We start from the raw sequence: 13,400 nt of genomic DNA, 5'->3' as shown, positions 1-13,400 counted from the left end.
CACCCGGCCGGGCGCGCAGCTGCCCCCCAGCCCTGCGCCACGCAGTGGGTCTGGGGGTGCCCCAGGCGTTTGGGGGGAGCTGCCACAGATGCCGGCGGAGCCTGGCAGGGAGGAGCGGTGGACGTGCAGCTTGGAGTCACCAAACTGATGCCTAAGCAGTTTTGCCCATTTCCTAAGGTTGGGGTTCCATCTTGATCAGCAACCACAAACCAGTTGAGGATATTTTAGGATATTTGTTAGGAAATGTAAGTAACTAACAGTTACAGGATAAACCGCACAGCACCATGGCAACCCACTCATGGAAATGCTAATAACTGGGACGTAAGGTGGGTGATTAACCTATCAAAAGCAGAACCCTAACATTAAGTTGGGTGCAGATCTATGCAGAGAAAAATGAAGTGTTCCCACCGTGAACATGCACAAAAGCGGTGTGGCATTAGCAGCCCTGGCAGGGTCTCAGGGCAGGGGGTAGTGGAGGGTGGCTCCCGCTGCTGCCCCTCTGCCCCCCACTGCAGCACGGAGCAGCAGTGGAGCGGGGGGCAATCGTGCTTCTCCCCTTCCCTTTGTCAGAGCATAGCTGTGTTGTTTGGCTTGGCTTTGCAACAGGAGTTATAAATAAAAATGTCTCACCAAGAGTGCGTGACTCATGGTCCTCACCACAAGGATAACCTCTCTGCTAGGAAACCTGATCCAAGGACTGAACTGCTGCATGCAAGAATCAAAGATTGCTTAATTAATATATTTAATCCAAATGGTGAACAGATGAATCCCTCACCCCACCTGGGCTGGAGTGGGCTTCTGGGGAAGGTGCCTGTGCCCTTCTGGACCCCTGTCCTATGCCATCCCCAACCCCTGGCTGCTGATGGCCCAGTCCTTGACCTGCTCCAGGGCTGGGTGGTTTCCCTCGGATGGCAGCAGGGAGCTGTGGCAGTGGCTGACGTGGCCTCGAGCTGCTCCAGCCTCAGCGTTACCTCCTGCCACCCTCCGAGGGGGCAGCTGGTGGGTGCTGGCGTTGCCTCACCCTGCTTGGGCAGGATGTGGGGATGTGCAGAGGCATGACCTCTTGCTCCGGAGGCTGTGTCAGCCCTGTACACCAGGACACAGCCATGCCTTGGCCTGCCTCCACTGCCTGGGCAGCGTGCAGCGTCCCCCTTTGGAGGCTGCAGTGCCTCTCCCGGGATCACACGCTGGCTGCAGGGCTCCAGCCCACTGCCACGCTGTGCCTGCCATGATGCCAGTGGTGCCCGGGTACCGCAACCTCCTGCAGTACTGCCATCCCCGGGCCGGATCCTGGCCCCATGGGGAGAGCGATGCCCTGTGCCCCAGTGCCCCAGCCAGGTGGAACCCGGTTTATCCTGGGGGTAGGCGATGGCGGGGTGACAGTGGGGTGACAGCTGGCTGGGGGATTTGCCGAGGGCATTATTTAATGCTGTGGGTAAATGGAGAAACAGCAGCTAATTCTGGAGCCCGTAATCCTCTTCCTCCCCCGGGGATGGGGAGTGTGCCAGTCACGCAGCCGCCGGCAGGCCCTGGGGACAAGCCCCTGGCAGCTCCCCAGGTGCGCCGCAGGCTGGAGTGACTCCCCAGACCATGGGTGATGTGCAGAAGGTAAGTGGGGTCTGGTGACATTTTGCCTGTGCCAGGATGGGTGGTGTGCCAGCACCAGCTCCCAAGCTGTGGTGCTGGGCGGGCTGGCAGAGCAGGACCAGGGCTTTACCCTGGGCATGTCCCCACAGAGCGCCCAGGAGCTGGCAGGGCTCCCAGGGCAGGGACAGCACACCTGGGGCGGAGATTGGGGCTGGGCGGATCGGCCGTGGGTCACCCCGACCCTGGACACCTTGGGAACCAAGCCCTGGCGCTCGCTCAGGCCATAGGCACAGGGTACCCATGGCCGACAGTGCACCCAGCTCTCCTCCCCAAAACGATGGTGCTCGGCAGCACCCCAGCACCCCGCACCCCCAGGGGCTGCTCTCCGTCATCCAGAAGTTGAAGGGTTCCCCGGAGCAGGAGCTCCGCATCGTCCTGTTGGGGCTGGACAATGCGGGGAAGACCACGCTGCTGAAACGCCTGGCGTCTGAGGAGGTCAGCACCATCACGCCCACCCAGGTAGGTGCTGCTGGGGGCCACGGGCAGTGGGAGGGCGGCAGGTCCTACCCTTCCCTTGGGTGATGCTGGTGTTTGTGTCCCTGCACAGGGCTTCAATATAAAGAGCGTTCATTCACATGGCTTCAAGCTAAACGTCTGGGACATTGGGGGGCAACGCTCCATCCGCCCATACTGGAGGAAGTATCTGGGCAGCACAGATCTGCTGGTGAGTGGGGCAGCTGCCCCCAGCCCCCCTCAGCCCCATGTGCGGAAAGCTGTGCTCTTTGTGCGGGGCCCTGTACCCCAGCGGACGCATGCGGCCCCTGCAGAAGGCAGGGGGCTGTGCAGCCAGGCGAGGAGGAGCTGCTGACTGTCCCTTTTGTCCCCATGGCAGATTTATGTCATTGACAGCGCAGACCAGAAGCGTTTTGAGGAGACAGGGCAGGTATGAGGGGGCCAGTGGAGGGTGGCTGTGGGGTCCTGGGGCTTGGGTCCATCTGGCACCAGTTCTTTGAGGATAGGGAGCAATGCTGCTGTGCAGGCCAAGCTGTCCCCGGAGCTATGTGGGAAGGGCTCATGATCAGAGTCTTGGCACGCAGAGTCACCCCCCTCTATAGCAATCAGTGCCCAGCAGCTCTCCCCAAGCCGGGTGCCAAGCACCAGGGGTACCCAGCACAGGGGCGACTGTCGTGGTGAGAGCGACCCCTCAGCAGCCAGCCCTCCTGCCACCTCGTCAGCACCAGGTTTGCAATATGACCAAGCTAAGGTTTGCAAGTAGTGAAATCAGAGTTATAAACCCTAGGAATGAAGCTGAAGAGGGGAAAGTGAGACTCCGAGTGCCAGTCTCGGCAGCTGTACCGGCACCAGACGGCGGTGTGGGTGCGCCAGACAGCACAGGGCTAGCAGCAGCCTCCTGTAGCTGCCCTTTGCCCAAGGCTTTCAGTGCTGGGAGCACTTCAGCCCTCAGGTAGTCCTGCGTGTGGCTCCCAGGCTCTCTTCAGGGCACATGTAGCTTCAGGGGTGCATGTCTGTGTCTCAGGATGTTGAGACCTCACAGCCGCTTTGGCTACAGTAAGAGCACCAGAGAGAGGAAAGTGAGGTGCTTTGGGGGACAGAGGTGCACCAGCCTGCCCCGGTCAGCTCAGGCAAGTGGCCCAGCAGCTTGATGGAGGAGCGCAGCAGTGAGCAGCAGCACTGGGAGATGGCTTTCTCTTGGCAGGAGCTGGCAGAGCTCACCGAGGATGAGTCCCTCATGGGGGTCCCGCTGCTGGTGTTTGCCAACAAGCAGGACCTAGTGACTGCAGCACCTGCAGCTGAAATCGCAGAAGGGCTGAGCCTCCACACCTACCGGGACCGGGAATGGCAGATCCAGGCCTGCTCAGCCTTGTCTGGGGAAGGAGTGCAGGTAGAGATGGGGGCCTGCAGGCTCTGCAGAGGTGGGAGAGGAGCTAGGGATCTGTCATGTTCTTGGGGCTATGCTCACGTATCTCCTTTCCCTCCAGGATGGGATGAACTGGATTTCCAGCCAGATCATGAACAGGAAGAAGTGAGAGCTGCAAAGTGCCAGACAGGACTGAGCTGCAGGTCCCTGAGCCATGGCCAACCCCCCTGGTCCCTAGACTCCCCCAAAAGGCTCGGCTAGGCCTTGAGACTCAGACTGCCATGCTCAGGTGGGCTTCCCACCCAGTCTTTCGCTAATCAGTCAGCTTCCCCTCTCCCTGCCTCCTGGGCTTCCATGGGCTCCTCACACCCCCTGACCCTCCTGCAGTCCCGGTATTGTTGGAGGGAAGCACATGTCCCACTGTGTCTAGGGCTTGCACATCTCCAAAATGAGAACCTGCTTGGGACTCATCCATCCACCCCGCATGGGACTCATCCATGCTGATACACCCTGCAGAGGCTGCTGCAACAAACACACTGCCCAGGGCACGCTGAGCTCCCCACCACAAGCACCAGCTACACCCTCAGACACGGCACATACAGCCCACTGAATGGTGTGTGTTCCCCTTCGCTCATGTATGATGTGACTGGTGCTGCCCCAGTCATGGCAGATGGCTCAGGAAAGCCTCAGCTCAGCATCTTCCGCTGGCCAGAGGAGCTCCCACGTGTGCACAGGACCCGAACAAGCACAAAGACACAGAGAGGACCCAGCTGGGCAGTCGCCAATCAAGGGGTTTCACTGCCTGGTGCCAGCCCTGGCTGCAGCCACATGCACATGCCTCTGAGAGGGGCTGATCTGCAAGAGCTGCTGGGAAGTGTGTGGCCCACATGCACCGGGGCTGGCGCTCCTATTGCCCTGCTGAAGATGGCCCTTCCGAGGGCTGGAAGATGCAGCTCCCTGGCCACCACAACTGCGGTGCCAGGTGCCCGCGCCGCTGGGGATGGGTGGGAGACAAGCCAGAGCGGGGCGGGGGACCTTCTGCTGGGCCAGGCCCCAAGCCGCAGCCCTGCCTGCCCGTAGGCCGCACTGCCCGCAGACAGGCAGCCCTGCGGCCCACAATAAAGCCGCCCATGACCTCCACGCTGCCTCGGCCAGTCCTTCCCGCGGCGCTGGGACGGCGCTGCCCTCTGTCTCGCCGCGCTGCGGCCCGGCGAGGCCTGCGGGGACCGCGGCCGTGCCCCGACCCCAGCGCCTGGCGCCATCTTGCGTAGCGTTGCCATGGCGACGGGCTGCCGACGCGGGTCACGTGCCCCGTGGACGCCGCCGCGTCGCGCACGTGACCGGCACGGGGCGGGAAAGCGGACTACAGCTCCCGGCGTGCACTGCGCAGGCGCGCGACACGCAGCATGCCGGGAGGCGCTCTGCCGCACCTCCTCCCTCCCACCCGCCCGCTCAAAGCACGGCGGGAGATGCGCACCGCCCCGGCCCCGCCCCCTCCCCTGCCATAGGCGGGCAGGGGTGACGAGCGCTCGCGGAGGCGGGAACGCGGAGGTGTGGGGGTTTCTGATTGGCGCTGCGGGCGGCCGTTCCTGGGCGGGGCCAGGGGCGGGGGCGGTGCGCCGGAAGGCGGAAGCGGAGGATGGCGGCGGGTGCGGGCGGGCTGCTGGTGGCCGCGGCGCTGCTGCTGTTGGCGGTGGCCGGGCCGCGCCCGGCCCCCGCCGAGCTCACAGATGGCAACAGTGAACATCTGAAACGGGAGCACTCGCTGATGAAGCCGTATCAGGGTAAGCGCGGGGCCGGGCGGGCGGGCGGGCCGGCCGTCCCGCAGCGGCCGGGGTTGAACCGCGCTCTCCCTGCCCCTTCTCAGGCGCGGGCTCCGCCGCGATGCCGCTGTGGGACTTCCAGGGCAGCACCATGGTCACCAGCCAGTACGTCCGCCTGACGCCCGACGAGCGCAGCCGCGAGGGCTCCATCTGGAACCGCGTGGTGAGAGCCTGGGCAGAGGCCAGCGGAGCGGCGGGGGCACGGGGGGAGACCGCCGGGGGCCCGGGGCGGCCCCAGTGCCTCTCTCGGCTCTTGCCCTGACGCTGCTGGGCCGTCTCTCCACACAGCCCTGCTTCCTCAAGGACTGGGAGCTCCACGTCCACTTCAAGATCCACGGAGCCGGCAAGAAGAACCTGCACGGGGACGGCCTGGCGCTATGGTACACGCAGGAGCGCCTGGTGCCAGGTACGGTGCGCAGCCAGGGGCCGCCTGGCCGGGCTGAGGCCTTGTCAGCACTCACAGGTGCCCTGGGGCAGCCCAGGGAGTTGCCCCTGTCCTGGTTTCTCGCCAGGGAGGGCGTTTGATCTTGCCTCTGCTGGTTTCACTGGACTGGGGTGGTGTGTCCTGCTTGTTCGTCCCAAGGAACAGGTGTCCCTCAGTCATCTGCCTGGCAATAAACGTCTCTTACAGCTCTTTTCAATAGAAGTCTCTGAGCACAAATTCTGTCAGAGAACCTTCTGTTTCCAATGTTCTGCCCTGTTCCAGGTCCTGTCTTTGGCAGCAAGGACAATTTTCATGGACTGGCTATTTTCCTGGATACATATCCCAATGATGAAGCAGCAGAGGTGAGTAGTTCAGGGAGCTCATTCGGTGCCGAGAAGGGTGTTTCTTCACGGCTTCACACTCCAAGGGCTTCACACTCAAACCAAGGAAAAGTCTCTCTTTACATGGGAGTGCACTGCTCTTCCTGTCGTTGGAGGTGGTAAAGGGAAGAGTTTGTATGTGCATTAATGGAGATAGAATGTCCGTGCTCCATCTTCTGCTGTTGCTGACTACGCAGATGTTTCCCGGGCCTCTTCCCTGCTGCTTAAGAGGGTGGCACAGGCCTGGTGTAAAGTGTGCACCATCTATGAAGTAAAGTTAGAGGAATCAGCCTAAGAGTATATGCATCCTGAGTGTCATTTCCTGAGCTTCTCTGTGTTTTGGTTGCTCTTCCCATGTTGCTTCTGGCCTTATTATCTTTGCAATCTGGGGGTCTCTAGAAGAGAAACTCCTGGGCTGGCTTTTTGTTCCAGAATTCCCTGTGGCCAAAATACAGATCAGTCCCATGGGGGCTGGTGGTCGTTTTCTTCTGTCCTCCTCTGTGTTTGTGGATCTCATTATGGCACAGTCAGCAAACTTCTAGTGAGATCTACTGCATGAGAAACTTGACGCTTAAGTCATAAAGCACCTGGACATGACCCATCTCCCTGTTGTCTTGATGCTGACTGGGAGGTGAATTCTTGCCTCCCAGTTGGCCTCTCCTGGTGTACATAATCTACTGACTACAAAGCCCTGAGTGTGGTTATGCTGCTGTCGTGGTTTTGTCTGGGATAGGGTTAATTTTCTTCTGGCTTAATTGAGATTTCTTCCTGTTCTGGGTCTTGTGCTCTGTTCTTGCACTTACTTGCCTGGGCTTATGAAGGGGGATTGATACAGAAGGTCAGAAGTGGTTGCTCTGCTTTAGCCAGAGCAAGGTCTTGCTCAGTTTAGAAGCAGCTTTATGTAGAAAAGGAGCTTCGATTTTGCTGTTCTGCCCTCCATCCCTGAGCGTGCAGCAAAGCATGTGGCTCTGTTTTCATGCCTTGCTGAGATACTGTTCTTGCTGAGATTTCTGACCAGGCAGGGGAAGGTGGCTCTTGGTCTGCAGCTCAAAGGCGCCTGCAGCCTGAAAGCAACAGCGCTTTCCTCACTGCAGCATGTGTTCCCGTATATCTCTGCAATGGTTAATAATGGCTCCCTGACGTACGACCACAGTAAGGATGGGCGCTGGACGGAGCTGGCGGGGTGCACCGCTGACCTTCGGAACCAGAACCATGACACTTTCCTGGCAATTCGGTACTCCCGAGGTCGCCTGACGGTGAGATATGGTGGACACCTTCTGCAGGATCTCTCATGCACGTTAGATGGGGCAGTGCTGAGGGGTGGGTGTTGCTGTATCAGTCAGTAGGTGACCTGGAGATGGTTTTCCAGGCTTGACCACCTGCCCCTCCTGCATGTCTGGCTCCAAAAGAGCTGCAGGTGAGCAGGTAGTGGCATGGGTTCCTGGCGTGACGCTCCCCTGGTCTTGCAGGTGATGACTGATGTGGAAGACAAGAACGAATGGAAGAACTGCATTGACATTGCAGGGGTGCAGCTGCCAACCGGCTACTTCTTTGGTGCTTCTGCTGGCACTGGAGATTTGTCTGGTGAGAGGGGGCTTTGCTTACAGGAACACATGCTGCTTGAGCCTGGACTGTAACACTGTGGATGCACTGGATGGCTTTGATGGCTTCCTTTTGCCAAATTGTACACCAGGCTCTTGAAACCCTCTTGGGTAGGGACCTGTGGCCTGGGAAAGGAGGCACCTGAAAAGCTAACATCTCAAATTGCAGGTTGATACCTGGGGTGTGAGGGTGGCTTGAGAGGGAGGGAGACCTAGACCTGGCAGAGCACAGTCCTAGACGTGCTCCGAGTGCCTGGACATCTCTCTGAGCTTCTGATGGTGCTTGGTGCTGATGGTTGTTTCCTAGACAATCACGACATTATCTCGATGAAGCTATTCCAGCTCATGGTAGAGCACCCTCTAGAAGATGAGACCGTTGACTGGACCAAGATTGAGCCTAGTGTCAGCCTCCTTAAATCGCCCAAAGGTGAGTCTCTGGGCCTTGGAAACCTTTTGGTGTGGAGAATTGGGATGTCAGGGCTGCCCTCTTAAAGGCCCGCTGAAAGGTGTCAGACACCCTGTGAGACTGCAGGAACTGAGGCTGGGTTGGTCTCTGTAGCTGTTCTTTTCCTTGCAGACAACGTGGATGACCCAACGGGGAATTTCCGAAGTGGGCCTCTGACAGGCTGGAAGGTGTTTCTGCTCCTGCTCTGCGCGCTGCTGGGCATCATTGTCTGCGCCGTGGTGGGAGCTGTGGTCTTCCAGAAACGCCAGGAGCGGAACAAACGTTTCTACTAGTGGAAGACCTGGGCTGTGCCCTGTGCCCAAACCCATCTTTTCTATGGGGAGCTGTAAAAACTGTGGTTTCTAAAAGCTGTTTCTGAGAAATATCAGAAGTATTTTCTTATCTGTCTGTTTGGCTGTAACCCCTGCCCGGTCCTTGGTGTCCGGTAGGTTGGACTGAGGTGGGTGATGCCCCCTGGGCGCGCCCCCCCCCCCCCAGGGCTGTGGCAAAGGTGTCTGGAGGTTGCTCCCCTCTTTTTCCAGCGCTCCCCCTGCCAGACAGGACCTGCGGGGGGTGAGAAGCGGCGGCTGTGACCGGGAGGGGGCTGCGAGCGGGGCATTAAAGGACTGACACCACCTGCGGCTCTGGCTGTGTTTGTGGGAGGGGGGTTAGGACGGCCCGGGAGGGGGGGCTGAGAGAGAGCGGGGGGGGGGGGGGGGGGTGAGAGAGAGCTGGGGCGGGGGACGCCCTAGGAGGCGGGGGCTGAGAGAGAGCTGGGGGGGTTGCGGAGGATGTCCCGGGAGGGGGGGGGTTGGGGGGGGGGGCGGGACTGAGGATGCCCCGGGAGGGGGGTGGTGTTGGGGGCGTGGGGGGCTGAGGATGCCCCGGGAGGGGGGCTGAGAGAGCTGGGGGGTGGTGATGGAGGTAGGACGCCCCGGGAGGGGGGCGCTGAGAGACCGGGAGGGGGTGGGGTGTGTGTCTGAGAGACCTGGGGGGGTTGCCCCCGGGCAGGTCGCAGCTTGGCGGGGGCTGTCGGGCGGTGTGTGTGTGGGGTGTTGCGCCCCCCCGCCCCCCCCCCGGCGGGGGGGGTGTCCGGGAGGGCTGTCCGGGGGCCGCCGGCGGAGCTGGGGCGGGGGGCCGCGGCCGTGCATTGTGTGCCGGGCCCGCCCCCGGCCCGCCCCCCCCCCCCCCCCCGGCGGAAGGCAGCGGGGCGGACCGGCCGTTTCCGGGGCGGGGGGCAGCGGCGGGGCGCAGCCAGCGTGTCCCCGGCGGCGGCGGGGCCGGCGGAGCGCGGCCATGGGCCCGGCCCGCCGCAGGGCCGCGCTCCGCCTGCGCGGCGGCGGGTGAGCGGGGCGGGGGGGTCCCGGCGCGGGTGGGGGTGGGGGTGCCGGTGCCGGTGTCGCCCCGCTGACCCCCGCGCTGTGCCGCAGGTCCCCGCCGCTGCTGGGCCTGCTGCCCGGCCGGGGCTCCGTCTTCCCGCTCTTCTTCCTGGCGCTGCTCCTGGGCTTCGCCTCGCTGCTCTGGCTCCAGCTCAGCTGCTCGGGCGAGGGGCCGCTGCCCGGCGAGGGGCAGAGCCGGGGGTCCCCCCGCCAGCCCTGCCCGCCCCAGCCCCCCCCCGCCCCGCCGCCGGAGGACGAGCCGTCGTGGGGTCCCCACCGCCTGGCGCTGCTCGTCCCCTTCCGCGAGCGCTTCGAGGAGCTGCTGGCCTTCGTGCCCTACATGCACCGCTTCCTGAGCAAGAAGAGGATCCGCCATCGCATCTTCATCCTCAACCAGGTGGACCACTTCAGGTAGCGTCTCCCCTCGCCACGGCAAGCGAGGGGACCCGGGGGCCCGTGCCCAAGACCCGGTTCCTGGTGTCAGCACTGGGCAGCCGAGGGTCAGGGCTGGGGCGCAATGCTCCCCCCGGATTTACCCAATTCTAGCGCTTACAGAAGGACAAAGTGGTGTTTCGCTTCTCTTCCTGAGCGAGAAAACTCACATATTTCAGCTTTGTCCCCAGTGTTGCAGGTCTGTGGCAGCAAACATCTGGTGACGCTGAAATCCAAAGAAATTCCATGGGGGGTTTGGAAATGCTGTCGCTTCCCCCCTTGCTCGCTGTCCGGCACCTGCCTGCAGCCCGGCAGGCACTGCAGGGTCCCCAGCCGGCCTCGGGGAGCTGGGAGCCCCTGGGGGTCTGCAGCGGCCGAGCCCCTGCGTGGCGCCCTCCAGCTCAGCGTGTGCTGCCTGTGTAGGGAGAAGCCGGGGTGCAGGTTCAGGATGGACAGCTGTGGCACCCCGCGCTGTGGTGGCAGGGGATGCCATGTCTGTGTGTCCCTATCTGGGGACCGGTCAAACATTTAGCCCTGAGGACCACGGGGGAGGGACGTGAAGGGATGGTGGCAGCTGCGTGGGGTGCTGAGTCCTTGGTCCCGCGGCAGGTTTAACAGGGCATCCCTGATCAATGTGGGCTTTCTGGAAAGCGGCAACGACACCGACTACATTGCAATGCACGACGTCGATCTCCTGCCCCTCAATGAGCAGCTGGACTATGGCTTCCCAGAGGCAGGGCCCTTCCACGTGGCGTCTCCGGAGCTGCACCCGCTCTATCACTATAAGACCTATGTGGGTGGCATCCTGCTGCTCACCAAGCAGCACTATGAGATGGTGAGCGTGTGGATGGGATGGCCTGGCCAGTTTGGGACAGGGGCTATGACGTCTTGGTGACTTGTTGGACATTTTGTGCTCCATGCTTGGGAAGAGGGGAAAGGAACCAAAATGGTTTGGGGACAGAGCCTGTGGTGGGAGCTGGTGGGAGGTGGGAGAGGGAAGGCTGTGCTGGTGCTCAGGGCTTGTGATGCTGGTCTGCTCCTCTGAGGTGTGTGGAGTTGTGTTGGACCGGACCTCAGCCGGTACGGTGCCCCTCTCATTCCAGTGCAACGGCATGTCCAACCGCTTCTGGGGCTGGGGACGGGAGGACGATGAGTTTTATCGACGTATCAAAGGAGCCGGTCTCCAGGTAAGGAAGGGATGCTCCATGGCCTCCTAGGTTGGAATTGCCCTTCTCCTTGTCTCCCTGCCTGGTCCCGGGCTGTAGCTGCCCAGGCTGGGACCTGGGGAAGGCAGCCCTTCTGTGCTCCCCACTCCAGCACCAGGTGCAACAAGTTTTCCAGTAGCTTTAACAGAAGCTTTGCTCTCCTTCCAGGTTCGCCGTCCCTCTGGAATCACAACTGGATATGAGACTTTCCAGCACCTGCACGACCCAGCCTGGAGAAAGAGAGACCAGAAGCGCATCGCTGCACAGAAGCAGGTGAGACCTCTGTCTGGTCAAGGGAACCACAGGAGATTCAGGTTGTGATCACCACATGCTCTGAGCTGTCCTTGCCTCTGTCCTCCCCTGCCACCTCTGCGTTCCCTCCCCGCGCACTGTGTGGGTGCTTCCCCCTCCGCTGGAAGCCAGCGTGGGCTGCATGGTCTTTCTTTTCCTCAGGAACAGTTTAAGGTGGATCGGGAGGGAGGTCTGAACAACGTGAGGTACCGAATCGAGTCACAGACAACTCTGAGTGTGGCAGGAGCCCCTTGCACCGTCCTTAATATCTTGCTGGACTGTGACACAAGTGAGACCCCGTGGTGCACGTTTGGCTGAGCCCATCTCCCATGTGCCAGTCGTGTGCGCTGTGCTTGTGCTGAGACACTGGGGCTGCCACCGGGCTGCTTGGAGCAGGCAGGATTTTTGCAGCGGACGAGCATGGCAGTTCTGGTGAGATGCAGAGGAATAGAAAAGGCCAAGAACCAGGTTTTGCTGGGACCAACAGAAGAGGCTGAGAGTGGGACTTGGTGGCGTCGCTGCAGATGCTGGTGCTGCCTCCCAGGGCAGGTGCAGGAGGCAGTTTTCCTGCGCTGGACATGACTGAGCTGCCACTCAGCTCAGAGGACAATAAAGAACTATCAGGGCACCTGTGAGTCGTGAATTCTGTGGGCTGCACTGTGCCACTCCTTTATCCTGCTCCCTTCACCTTACTGACTTCAGTGCACCCGTTTCTGGCTTGGTCCTGGCTACGCTCTGTCTGGACTGGCGAGCTGCTCTGGTTCGGAGGCCAAGCCAGTCTGAAACGGGCTCTGAGTGAGATGGTGCCTGTGTTTCAGCTGCCAGGTACCCCCAGGGCTGTGCTGTGGTTGCTTCATTGCGGGAAGTGGTTGTGGTTGAGCTGTGCCCCGAGGCCCAGCATCAGCAGCTCTGCTGGATGTCAGCAGCTGAGGTAGCCCAGGACTTCTCTCTGTGCAGTAAGGTGTAGAGTTCTGGCTGAGCTGCTCCCTCCCTTGGCTGCCTTCCATGGCACGTGCTGCCTCGGCCTTTTTTGGGGGGGGTTGGAGAACCTGATGTTCCCCTAGAAGTGCTGAGGGGAACTGGGATCTGCTCTGGCCTTGTATGAGGTGATCTGGGAAGGACTGGCCGTACCGCGGTGTTGTTGGAGCCAGGGTGATAGTGTGGAGAAGTGCAGGAATTAGGATGGTTGCCCCTAACCCACCTGAGCCGAGAGGAACATGAGCTTCCCTGGGTGAGACAGGGGCTGGGATGCTGCCCTCAGAGGTGGGAACGGGGAGGGGGGGCTGGGTTGGTGAGGGAGAGGCACGGCTGTGTGGGACCCAGGCTGCAGACCTCACCCGCTCGCTCTAGCTGCCTGGCCCTGCCTCGTCACCAGGCTGGTTTCTCCCATATTGTGATGGGACAAGTGTCCAGGCTGCCCCTTCCAGCAGGGCAGGTGGGTATTTACTTGCTGAGGGTATCACAGTGCCGGTCCCCCACCGCTGGCCGGGCCTGCGAGGGCTCTGCTGTGGGCTCAACCCCCCCACTGCGGATGTGGCTTGTCTGGGTCAGTAAACGGCTTGGGAAAGGTGCCCAGGCAAGTGGCGCTCTCAGCCTTGGGGTGCTGGTGACCAGGAGGTACCAGGGCAGGCACACCCTGCAAACGCTGGGTCCCCAGCAGCCCAGCCCGTGCGGTGACTGAGGGACCTGCTGCTGTCAGAGCAAGAGCAGCCGATGGGTGGTGGCAGGAGCACTGATGCTGTGTGGTCAGGAGACAGCAAGGAGGAGGTGAATGACGTCTGGCTACTGGGAACGTGCCTGGGTGCTCTGCAGTGCTGGAGCAAGGAGGTGGGGGAAGCTGGGAAGGTCCCAGCGGATGAGGAAGGACACTGGGCACTGCCGGTTGTTTGGATTTGGTAGGCATCGGCCACATCAGCACCTTTTGCTGGGAAGTGGGATGTGTAGAGCTGGGCCG

General features: G+C 61.5%; 3 protein-coding genes across 7 annotated transcripts; all 3 read left to right on the top strand.

Annotated features, from left to right (window-relative positions):
* Positions 1-1,471: 1,471 nt before the first annotated feature.
* Positions 1,472-4,731, top strand: LOC101912139 (ADP-ribosylation factor-like protein 3). 5 transcript variants are annotated; one of them, XM_027778773.2, is made up of 6 exons: positions 1,475-1,608; positions 1,939-2,106; positions 2,195-2,311; positions 2,480-2,530; positions 3,305-3,490; positions 3,588-4,731. In XM_027778773.2, the coding sequence occupies exons 1-6, from the start codon at positions 1,591-1,593 to the stop codon at positions 3,633-3,635; spliced, it is 588 nt and encodes a 195-aa protein (XP_027634574.1). In that variant the 5' UTR covers positions 1,475-1,590; the 3' UTR covers positions 3,636-4,731. The 5 variants fall into 5 exon arrangements, with proteins under 5 accessions (XP_005231814.2, XP_027634574.1, XP_005231815.1 ...); XM_005231758.3 differs by having other exon boundaries at positions 1,483-1,608; positions 1,963-2,106; XM_027778771.2 differs by having other exon boundaries at positions 1,489-1,608; positions 1,737-2,106.
* Positions 4,732-5,081: 350 nt separating this feature from the next.
* On the top strand, positions 5,082-8,774 carry LMAN2 (lectin, mannose binding 2). Its single transcript, XM_055812993.1, has 8 exons — positions 5,082-5,250; positions 5,334-5,452; positions 5,578-5,695; positions 5,996-6,075; positions 7,188-7,349; positions 7,563-7,677; positions 8,002-8,121; positions 8,272-8,774. Exons 1-8 carry the CDS (start codon positions 5,106-5,108, stop codon positions 8,430-8,432), a joined length of 1,020 nt encoding a protein of 339 aa, XP_055668968.1. The 5' UTR covers positions 5,082-5,105; the 3' UTR covers positions 8,433-8,774.
* Positions 8,775-9,366: 592 nt separating this feature from the next.
* B4GALT7 (beta-1,4-galactosyltransferase 7) lies at positions 9,367-12,074 on the top strand. Its single transcript, XM_055813091.1, has 6 exons — positions 9,367-9,482; positions 9,570-9,929; positions 10,560-10,785; positions 11,054-11,137; positions 11,324-11,428; positions 11,609-12,074. The coding sequence occupies exons 1-6, from the start codon at positions 9,436-9,438 to the stop codon at positions 11,762-11,764; spliced, it is 978 nt and encodes a 325-aa protein (XP_055669066.1). The 5' UTR covers positions 9,367-9,435; the 3' UTR covers positions 11,765-12,074.
* Positions 12,075-13,400: the final 1,326 nt, after the last annotated feature.

Source organism: Falco peregrinus, chromosome 8 (genome assembly GCF_023634155.1).
Source record: "Falco peregrinus isolate bFalPer1 chromosome 8, bFalPer1.pri, whole genome shotgun sequence".
Lineage (NCBI taxonomy): Eukaryota > Metazoa > Chordata > Aves > Falconiformes > Falconidae > Falco > Falco peregrinus.
This window is presented reverse-complemented; position numbering and strand designations above follow the sequence as displayed.